At 38.6% G+C, this 11,800-nt stretch overlaps 1 protein-coding gene across 1 annotated transcript; it reads right to left on the bottom strand.

Moving 5' to 3' along the window:
- Positions 1 to 4,519: 4,519 nt before the first annotated feature.
- Positions 4,520 to 5,031, bottom strand: LOC129249439 (cuticle protein 8). The gene is made up of 2 exons (XM_054889251.1): positions 4,945 to 5,031; positions 4,520 to 4,886 (listed from the first exon to the last, which is right to left on the bottom strand). Exons 1-2 carry the CDS (start codon positions 4,954 to 4,956, stop codon positions 4,536 to 4,538), a joined length of 363 nt encoding a protein of 120 aa, XP_054745226.1. The 5' UTR covers positions 4,957 to 5,031; the 3' UTR covers positions 4,520 to 4,535.
- Positions 5,032 to 11,800: the final 6,769 nt, after the last annotated feature.

Below are 11,800 nucleotides of genomic sequence, written 5' to 3'. Positions count from 1 at the left end.
GGACGACATGACCCAGCCAACGAAGCCGCTGGATCTTTATTCGCTGCGCTATGTCTATGTCGTCGTAAAGCTCATACAGCTCATCGTTCCATCGCCTGCGATATTCGCCATTGCCAACGTGCAAAGGTCCAAAAATCTTACGCAGAATCTTTCTCTCGAACACTCCAAGCGTCGCTTCATCGGATGATTTTTCAGTTTGAGTGGCGGAATTAAGGATTCGTTACATAGAGTTTGTCCTAGGTTAAGGAAATTTCCTTAGCATCACTTTCTTTGAGATTGTTTCCTTAGCAGATCCTTTTCTTTAAAACTCATGTCACTTCAAGATGGATGGTGACAAGCAGAATATATATCGGTACTATGGGGATCCCGTCCACCAATCAGCCTTTAGCTTCATTTAGGATCCGACCTGTGATCAGCAATAACAGGATTTGCGTTAAGCAATACTTGCGTTTTCCTTTTTCCGTTTACCCTTGACGAGATAAATGATGGTTAGTTCTCCCATTTTCATCGCTGTCTCTAAGATTTCACAAATTTTGTCGGTATTCAATACAAGGGTTGCGCATTTTGCGCTAATGCTTTAGTGGTAGTTAAAATGAGGGTTTCATTATCACGAAATCTTCAGTTTTTCAGTATTTTAACTACCCCCTTATTGCATTAATTATTTAGTGTCGAAGATCATCAGTCAAGGGGATTTTCTATTAGATTAACGCATGCTCTTCAATTTGAAGTCTAAACGAAAATGAGACAATTTAGGCGATCTTTACAATAATCACTTCGCTGATGCCATTAAAGTTGCCTTTCAAACCTACCCGAATTGCAAACAATCGGACTATGGATTGTTGGAAAATTCAGGTATTCGTTTTAAATGCCTCAAACCCAATCTCCAAGGCAGGACATACACATATACGTTTTTCCGTTGCCTTATATTCTTGCATGCAGACAGAAAAAAGTGTATTGGAATACTTATATATGGCGCATACATTCAAGTATTTGAACTATAAAACACAAAAACTCAGGAGCGGATTCCTAGCTAGACATTGCAAGATTGGATGCACTATAAGTTTGGATATGCTGACTAGAACGAAGTGCTGTAAATGGCAGCGGGCCAAGAAAAGTGAAGGTAGACCTCAATTGTGCCAAATGGTCACCTAGTTCACTTGCAGGTACTCCTTTGTGGTCTGGTACACACAGTAACACAAATTGGTTATGTTTATAAGCATAGTTAAACCATGACTTGGTTGATTAGTTTTTATTGGGCATTGCGACTTTTTATATGATCTGTTACGCTTGACCGCGAGTCTCTAATTGGATGTTTCTAAGGAATTAGAGCATTTTCTCAGGCTTTTTGTTCTATATCCGTAATGGAATTAAAGCGAGCGAATCTTCGTCTTGCAAGTGGGGATTTACAGCGGATGTGGTCTGGTGTTTCATCGCCCAGCTCGTAATAACGAAAAACGCTTCTTTCACAACGTCCAGCAGGAGTTTGTAAGTTTTCTCCATCCGGGTTTAGGAGGCTACTTGATGCTCTTGTAGAAGGAAGGATCAATTGTTTTGCATGTCTCTGTCCTGGTTTTCCATTCAATGTCTTATGAATCCCCTTCTTTCTGAGCCATTAGTCACGACCTGCATTCCAGGATAAGCTTTAAAGTATCTAGACAGTCAATGCCTTAAGTGCAGCTTTGCTTGACATACAAGGCTTGACTTTAGAAAGATCGGTCTATTTTTTTGAGTTTGTTATTTGTTTGAATCGACGAAGTCGAGTGATTTCCATTTTCCATCACGACAACGCACCAGCTCACGTCTCAGCAGGTGTGGTCGCTAAATTAAAGAAAATAGGGTTTCAACTTGTTTCACATCCCCCCTACTCTCTGGACTTGGCCCCCTCGGGTCGTTCGGACTAGAATTTGTTTTCCAATTTGAAGAAATGGCTGGCGAGAAAAATATTTTATTCAAATGAGGACATGGAAAGGTAAGGAAGGGATGAAAAGCTAGAACAGCGTTGGACGAAGGGTATAAGCTTAAAATAATACTTTGCCGAAAAATAAAAATGGTTACCCTATATATAAGTATTATATATATATATAATTGGCGCTTACACCTTTTTTGGGCGTTGGGCCGATTTCCTCCTCCTATTTGTTGTGTGCGTCTTGATGTTGTTCAACAAATGGATGGATCTACAGTTTTAAGCCGACTCCGAACGGCAGCGGTTTTTTATGAGGCGTTTTTTATGGCAGAAATACACTCGGAGGTTTGCTATTGCTGTCGAGAGGCGACCGCTGTTAGAAAAAACTTTATCTTCATTTTTGTGTTTCACGGAGATGCGATCCTACGTATTCCGAATGGTAATCATGCACTAACCATTCGGCTACGGTGGCCGCCGACGATAAGGTAGTTTTTTTTTGCTAACAGTTTTCAAACAACCCTCATATATGTATACAATATACAAGTAGACTCTTTCATTTGCATTTATACATATTTTCAGCTTGGAACATGCGATATTGCGAATGTGCGATCTCATGTCTATTAAGACTTTTTTGCTTCTTTTTGTCCATGCTATTATCTTCATAAATATTCCCCATTTCTTTTATTACATTCTTTTTTAAACATCCATCCCATGAGATGTCGGCATCTGCTAGTTCGCACAGCATCGATCTTCCCCAAGTATTTTTTGGTCGAACGCGACCTCTGTTCCCTTGCGGGTTCCAGTCCAGTGCCATTCTCGCGACGCTGTCTGGTGGTTTTCTCAATCTGTGACCTATCCATCACTACTTTCTGCGTTTGATTTGCCATAGGATGGGTTCCTCTTTCGTTAATTTCCATAACGCGTCGCTGCTGATGGCGTTCGGCCAGAATATTCTACAGATGATGCGGAGGCATTTGTTGACGAAAGATTGTGGCCTATTAGTGATGGTGTTAGAGACCTGCAATGTTTCACTTCCCTACAACAATACGGACTTCACACATGAGTTGAATATTCGCAAATTAGAGCGCCGGGAGATTTGCGAACTCGCCCGTACTACATGCATTCGCCCGAACACTGCTCTCGCTTTCTTTAACCTGCAGTTGACATCTTCATCTGTTGCGTCGCCTGCCGTGATAGTGCAGTCGAAGTAGTAAAGTTTTTGAAAAATTCTATCGGGAATCCGTCAACCAATATCTGTCTTGCTTTATTGTGGTAAACTCTCAGAGTCATAGTCTTGGCGATGTTGAACTCCAGTCCGACAGTGCGTGTCAGCGCGACTAGTTTGTTCGCCTTCGCTTGCATGTCGGAGAGTTTGTGAGAGAGAAGGCAGATGTCATCGGCGAAGTCCAAGTCCTCAAGATGTCTGGTGAAACTCAATCATTAGTTCATCTTCGACCCCAGCTTTGTTGAGCTCCAGCTTCTTAATTGCATCCTTAATCTCCACTAGGCTGGGGCAGGATGTTGTTATTTTATCGCTGGTTGTTGTGCTGCCCACTTCAAAACTGGGTATATCAGCAAAGCACCATTCAGATCTTGGATCGGCTGGTTGCTGTTCTCTGCTGGTTGGTTAGGCGGCCAACTATGCGTTACAGCTGTTGTTTACTCCTGCTGCCGCTTCGGCATCGTTAGCAAGATCTTCAACGAACTTTCTCCTATCGTTTCTGGCCGATTTCTTTATTTGCTTCGCCAACTCTCTGTAGGCTGGCCGAAGGGAGCCATCGCTGATAAGTTGCCTTTTAAATTCGTTTCTGCGCTGAATGATGCCCAAGTGGTGTCAGAGATCCATGGTTTGCGTTGGTGGTCTTTATTGTGTCAATTTGTGCCAAGTTGAAAATAGATATATGTCTTTATGGGTTACCGGAAAATACGATTTTCCACATTATTTTAAAAACAATTTCGTTTGCTTGTACGCCCACCTTTTTAATGTTAGTTCAAGGTTACGACTTGCTTTTGTTTTAGATTAAGTCCCTGGAATGTTTACTTGATAAAGTTTTGAATTCACGATTTTTGACAGAGTGCTTCCTGCTTCCTATCATAAAAACAATTGAATGGACACTATTCAGTAAACTATTTTATAAACTACAATGTCGTTTTAGCTATTCAGTTAATCAGATATTACCTGTGTAAATAATAATGCTCTTAGGTACTTCACACGACTTACCCGCTACCCCTGTATGCATAAGTAAATATCTCCATATATTCTATCCCTAGAGGCAAAACTTTCTGCTGTTATTTTCTGTTTACAAGTAAATATTTATACTTTATATATATTTATATGTCTGCACTTTATGAATATTTACCGGTGATAGGCGAAATATTTATATCATTACAGTTGAATGGCACAAATGGAATTCATTCACAGTTTAAAAGTATATTAAAAACTAACTGTACAGATGCAACTTAACTTCTAACAAATGAATGGCTTAAGAAAATATGTGCATATGTGGTAAATAGCTGTAAATGCAACGAGTTACACGATTTTCCATGACTGACCGAGATTCTACACTTTCCCATATGACTGTCTGTCATATCGGGTACTTCTATGGTGGATTTTTTGTCTCTCTCCAACGTTCTAATGATGCAGCAATGTTGGGGTCACGATTTTGGTGGCAATTAATTTATGATGCACCTCAGGAATGGGAATTTTAATATTGGTGGGTTCACGAGACACAACTGCCTCGAAGCCGTTATGATCATCCGCTTTGTAATGCACCACGCGACGATGACCATCGGAATCGATAAGTTCATAAACGCCTTCAACACGATCGTCTTTACGCGCTTCCTTCTGCGATTTAATGTCGCCTGTGTGCGGGTCATGTACGGCATACTGGAACTCATAGGCGACAGGGCCATGCTCTTCGTGCAGATCCCTAAGTTCAACTAAGGCATGCACATGCAGTACAGCTATGGCGAGAATAAGCAACTAAAGGATGGAAGATCAGCATTTGAACAGCAATTAGCGGATGACATTTCTAACTTACCTTGGAAAACATTGTCTCAATTGTCTAAATATGGTACAAACTTGGCACAAAGGGTAGTCCGTGAAGTTAACGCTGTACAATGCGAGCAAAGATTAATTGTGTGTTGGAATCCTGGGCGTATATTTATACATCATCTGCGCGGATGCCAATAAGCTTAGCTTCAGCTGTTTATGCCTGCGTATCTCACATTTCGCAACAGCTTCTTCTCCACCAATTTTTGTGTGTGCGTGTTTTTATTGAATGACTGTTTCGACACATCCAGTTAAGCTGTTGAGAAATCAATTTTCGATTGAGTACCTTAATTACTTGCAAATGTACGCCCAAAATGTGTGATCTACTTTACTGCGCGGCATTATGTGTTGCAACCAAAATTATCACTGCAAACACCAAAACAAATTAAATGATTGACTTAGTAAGATTCTGCAGCGACGCACACCGAATAATGTCAACAAGGCTGAGACGTTTGCACAAATATGCCGCTGGGAGCTTAGAGTGGTGCGCTTGCGCACACGCATTATGCAAATGCGTCGTCAAGTAGCAACATATCTGCGCCATACTTACATATACATACATATGCATTACAAATTGCATGCGCGCAGAGTGCGGGTATTGCGATGCGGCGCGACTATTGCCGAACAAGATTGATAGCATCTGGCACCGATGCCGTGCCGCGTACGCAGAGCAACCCAACAACGCCCCACAACGTATGTATGATAGAAGTGACGAAGTTCTTTTTTTTATTTTTATTTTATATTTATTAATTAGTAATATACTTTGAAACATTTCAAAAGCAGATCAAGCCTTGGCAGCTGTCGCGGATGCCGCCGAACAAATATTATACATCAAAGTTTACAAATGGAGATCAACCAATTAAAGCCACTTGACAAGTATTCTCAATCATTGCACGTACATAGTTACATGCATACGCACACATGCATATACATACATGCATGCTTGTAGACAAACATACATACATACATAGCTATTGAATGATTAGGGATCAAATCCATTAAGGCTTAGCGCTAGCCGGTTTTGACAGCGAGTTGTTAATCCTGAGTGCTGCGTCCGCCAATATTGTTGCAGTTGACCTTGTAATTTAACTTAATAATCAAAAATATTTACATATGCGTAAGTTACATATTAAAAGCTGCACTTAATCAAAAGTAAACGCTTATTTTTTTGGTATTTAAAAAAAATTTAAATATAATATATCTTTTTTTAGCAAAGAAATTCAAGGTGGTCAATAAACAAATGTTGATTTTACTAACGAACGTCTTTTCATATTTGAATGCACAAATAAATATGTGCCTACAAATTATTAATATTAATATTTTGGAAAGCACATCCGTTGGGTATACAAGTGCATACCGACACACCTACATACCACACAATTATACAGAATAAGAAAAGTCAACTGATACCAAAGCATTGAGGTACTAAAAGTTTATTGTCATTGTGCAGAACTTTGCGTGGCAATAATACTTCTATATGTTTATTTATTTATCATCAGAATAAATTGGAGCATACGTTATTTAAAAGTGTACTTTGTTCTAGTCAAAGCCGAGTTAGAGCCGAGTTTTTTTGCTTAGAGAGAGAGAGCTTTAAAAGTACAGTGACAAAAAACTGTCACTTAAGCTGCTATTAAATCTGGCAAATTGGCGGAAACTTCAATTTTTTGATTGAAAAAAAGCATAAATATGCACTAATTTGAAGAAATTGAGAGTTACTTCGATATCATAAATGATCCACGATTATATTTGAGGAAGGATTTTATTCCTTCAATTTAGAGCAAGAAGAATTCAACAACCGCTAGAGACTACATAGAGCCGATGAAAAAATATTTCAGTTTTCTAAAATTTCTATACATATGTACATAGTATGTACACATTGCACGCGAAGCCATAAGTCATCACACGAGACGTCAAAAATGCGTTCAACTCGGCGAGATGACCCAACATACTGCAGTCCCTTACAAAACTTCAGGTTCCTGGATACATGATGCGCATGATTGGTAGCTACTTTAGCGACAGAGTCCTGCAGTAGGATGCAGACGATGGGTAAAAACATCCAAAATTTCCGGTGGCGCTCCACAAGGATCTGTCCGAGGACCTACACTGTGGAATGCTATGAACGATGGATTGCTAAGGATACAATTGCCAGACAAAGCAACATTGGTACGCTATGCCGATGACATTGCGCTAGTAGTGAGGGATAAGCGGTTAGATAATATGTAGGAGAAAAGTAATGACGCAGCCGCAAGAGTACAACATTGGTTATGAAATGCGAGACTTAAGTTGGTACCACAGAAAACGGCAGCGGTCCTCGTTACTGCACGAAAGAGGAGGAAGCAGATGAAATTGCGGATTGCCAAAATCTCAGCGCACTCGAATCCTGGTACCTACGTAACTGATGAAAATTTTATGGTTGAAATAGTATAAGGTGGCCAGTGAGTCTCTCCGACTAAGATTCAAAATAAAGATTACACGGAAGCGGCGGTAGCGGCGGCGAATATCACAGACAATAGAAAAATGAGTTTTATAGGGATATATACATAAAGAAGCCAATATTCTATGGCTCCGCTGGCTAGATTATGTCGTACTAATTGATATAAACGGTCAAGTTCCGAAAGTATTCGAAGCAAATTGCATAAGATCTTGGCTTTATTTAGGTTTCTAATTGTCACGGGGCTGGCATGAGAAAGAGAGATTGGAAAAACATAAAAAACTCGTGCTTGATCGAAGGATTTTTTTTTTTCAAAAATTTCGATTTTTTTTAAACAATTAATTGTCGGTCTTTTTCTCGAGAATCTGAAAAATATTTCCTGAGGCCGCCATATTGATAGTTTTGAAAAAAAGCTTCGATGAGGCTCAAGAATATCTATTAATAAAACTAATTTTTCTTGTCCGATTGATTTTAGATGAGTCTCCAAGACTAGTGATGATCACCGCACGAGACTTCTGGATAAACGGGCTCCACACAATCAACGATAACTTTTACAATTATTATTTTTTTTTATCTTTGCTAAAGTCAAGTCGAAATATGATGTATTAATGCTATGTTTTTATTTATTGAAAATCATAATTTTTTCGGGCCTCTGACTACCCCTAACCCCTTCATCTTCAGAAAGTTTTGCTAGCTGCAGCTAATGCATTCCCGTAAAATTCACATAAAACATTCCCGTAAAATTTGCATAAAAACATTTTCTTTTTTATTTAGTAAAAAAAAAGTTATTGGAAATCAAAATTGGATGATTAATTTTGTGCCTCCTTGCACTTACCCATTAACCAAATACCTACTTTGCATTTATATACATACATAGAAAAATTTTTATGGGATATTTACATATCATTAGCCTAGTTTACTTATTAAGTATACGCATTTGGTAATTTACTTAAAGATATTTGTTAATTTGGCTCAGACAAATTTTTGTACGAAATTCAAATCAACTGTCAAATTGGTCGCCGAGACCAGATGAAGCAATTAAGACTGCAAAGCAAATATATTTATGTGGGCAGGCCCGAGTACTTGGAATAATGTGGTATTTATGTTGTCCGCGGGAGAGTTCAGAAGCTCGCAGACATCCAGTACTCACTCTTTATCTTAGTGGAGTAGACTAACTTGCAGCCCACACAGCACAGCAGTGTAAATGACACAAAAATAAACCAAGCGACTCTTGTTAGCCAACACGTGCGTATACTTAGGTGCATAAATACATATGGAGGTAACACCGCATGCAATTCCCACTCCTGCCCCTGGGTGCGCAGGCATTGACAGTAGCTCATGGCAGCAGTTTCGTGTTATCACTTCATTTTTCTTTAACTTTATTGGCTTTTTTTGTGCGTTTATTAATTTCTACTCGCAATTATTTGAACTGCTTTGCAAAATTTAATCATTCAAATTATTTTATTTCGCGTGTTAACCATAGTCGTGCAATATTTAAGTGGAGTATCTCGTTCTCGTGGTTGATAACTCGTTCGGAATTGGGTCACCAATGCGTTTGAAGCAAGAAGAAGAAAAAGTTACACTTTATGGTAGCATGGAGGCTTAGAAATAGCACATATTCATAAATATGGGGAGACATACAAACATATACATACATATGAACACACATACATATCCATTAATCATTGCTTATAGAGTAGATGTCTACGAGAAAAAAAATTCTAAATTATATATTTTTAATTGTGTATAGTAAACAACGTTTTTTCAGAGGCACAAATAAAAATAAACGAAATTACATATTTTTTAATTTTATTAGGTTGCAAATTTTGAAGAGTGATCATCATCATCGTTTGACCCTAATTTGAGTTATTTCGTCTAATGTGACTACAAAGTCAAAGGGAACCATTTCAAATGAAATAAATCAACTTCGCTGAAATTCATTTTAGTTGTCATAACCTTGCACCAGTGCGGGGATTTTGCCAACATATTTTGTATAAATAACTATTCTATGTACCAAATTGATAAAAAACTCCCCGGAATATATTTGGTATATCCATCAGAGCCTTCGATTTTTTCATTACTTCCTTTCGGCTCTTAAAACGCATTTCCTGGAGTGGTTCTTCGAGTCGATCAAATAGAAAAAATCGCATGAAGCCAAATCAAAATCAAATCAAATTCGATGGCTGTTGGTGGTATTCATTTCGTTCTTAGTCAAAAATTCACGAATAATGATGGCACTTTACGACGGTGCATTATTATGGTGCAAAAGCTACAAGTTGTTTTCCCAAAAATCCTTTCTTTTTTGACGAATTCGTTCTCGTAAAAGTTTCTTAACACCCAAATAATAGCCCTTATTAACCATCTGAGCCATATACATATATCAGGTTGGAGAATAAGTTCGCAGCGTTTTTACGCAGACTTTTATTTAAACAAAAAGCAATAATTATATCTCTCTTTCCACCTCTCGACCAATTTTTTGATTCCGTTCCGCCAAAAATCGCCTGGTGTGGTGTCAAAGAAGTTGTTGAGCTAGTTTTTAAGAACCTCTTTGCTATCTTGTTATGTCATATGGTTTGACAGAGAACGGAAAAGATAGTAATTGGCCTATGCAAGGTTCGGAGAATACGGCGGATACAGAAGGACCTTTCATTCGAGCTCTCGCAGTGCGGCTTTGACGACTTGTGCAGGATGGGGCCTGGCGTTGTCGATCCGATCTTTTCTCTTCTTCCTTGTTGACCGTGGCCTCTTTTCGAGCGTTTCCCAGTGCACCATGCCCTCCCAGTCCTACCAAGATGAAGATCCGACTTGACTCTCGGCTTTTTGTGCTTAGTATTGATACACACATTGACATCATTTCTCATCTCCCCTGACAATTCGGTACAAAAAGCACAGTTTATGACCGCGTGTTGCTCGATGGTGACCGATATGCTGAGAAGCAATTTGAAGGCTACTCTCTTTGTTTTTTTGTTGAGCTCATGAGACACTCAGGCTGCCAATTTTTCGGTAAATTCCATTAAATGAAGGTAATTGAGAATCGTTTTATGATTGCAGCTCATTTTTTTCGCCAATTTACGACTGGTTTGGCGACCGTTCTCCTTCAAAAGTGATTTGAGACATTCTTCATCGAATTCAGAAAGTCATTTTTGATCTTTGAAAACCATTTCCGTGCTGTAGACTCGCCTATGACACCTTCTCCATATACGTCGCAAATTTCTCGGGCTGCTTCGTTAGCTTTTTGATCTCGTTGAAAAGCAAAGAAGAGCGGGTGTCGAAAATGTTAATTTTTGCCTTTGGGGTATTAAATTTCTAAGCATCAAAACTAATAAAAAATTAAATAACTCAAAAATACAATTAACACAGTTTTGTTAGAAAGAGTTCTATCGAATGAATTTGCTTTGCTAAACTTAAACCTTTGCCAAACAGACAACAAATCGTTGTAAAATAAAAGAAAATATAAAAACGCTATGAACTTGTTCCCAAACCCAATATATACCTTACGATTTCAATGTTGGGTAATTTATGATTTCAAATTATGATTAATTCTCTGCCGAGTTTCATGTGACGTTTACCAAAAGGAAGAGGAATTTAGGAAAAATAAAAAGAATGGGTATGGGCAAAACCTGAATTATTCATTCCAACATCCATCAGCTGCAATAACTTTCTCCAGCCGGTACCTGAAGTGCTTACGAGCTTCTTTGTCCATTGTGGACATCTCTTCCACAAAGATGGTCTTTAGAGCATCATCAGTGTTCTGAGACTTTGCGCTAACCTTTGCTTCAACTACGTCTCACACACAATAATTAAGAGGTTTGCAGTCCGGCTGTAAATATGGCCACAAATCTGACGACTTTGCCTGTTTCGGCCTCAATGTTGACTATTTTAAAAGTTCTCGCCCAAATGTTGTTTCTTTTATTTTATTCCAAATACGGCTCTTAAGTATAAGTTTATGAGAAAAATGGCATCATTTAAATGTCCACCATGAGGAGGCCTAGAGGTAAAATACGCCGAACAGTCGATTCATGAATGCCTAATTCTTGTGAACGTCGAGATATCGATAATGAAGATGGTTCAGCAACACTTTGGGCTATTCTCGTACTCGTACGGCCAGTTTTTGGTCCACCAATCCTTTTTCTACCCTCAACAAAATCAGGTGTCTTGAAATTTTTTAAGCAACCTTTGAATTGTCGACGATGTTTTTTCATAAAAAAAATCACGAATTTTGTGATATGTTGTTCTTAAAGATCGACTATTTTCATAATTAATTTCAGTAATTTTAACGCTTTCATATCGTGTAAAATTGTACATCTGTCTACTCGACAAATATCAAATATGGCATAAAAAAGGTACCGTCTAGGAATTATTCACTATTGACATGTAAGCATTAAAGACCGTATATGTAAAGGAAAAGAGAAAA

The sequence above is a fragment of the Anastrepha obliqua genome, chromosome 5 (genome assembly GCF_027943255.1).
Source record: "Anastrepha obliqua isolate idAnaObli1 chromosome 5, idAnaObli1_1.0, whole genome shotgun sequence".
Taxonomy (NCBI): Eukaryota; Metazoa; Arthropoda; class Insecta; order Diptera; family Tephritidae; genus Anastrepha; species Anastrepha obliqua.
The sequence above is the reverse complement of the archived record's forward strand: the minus strand, read 5'-3'. Positions and strand labels throughout refer to the sequence as shown.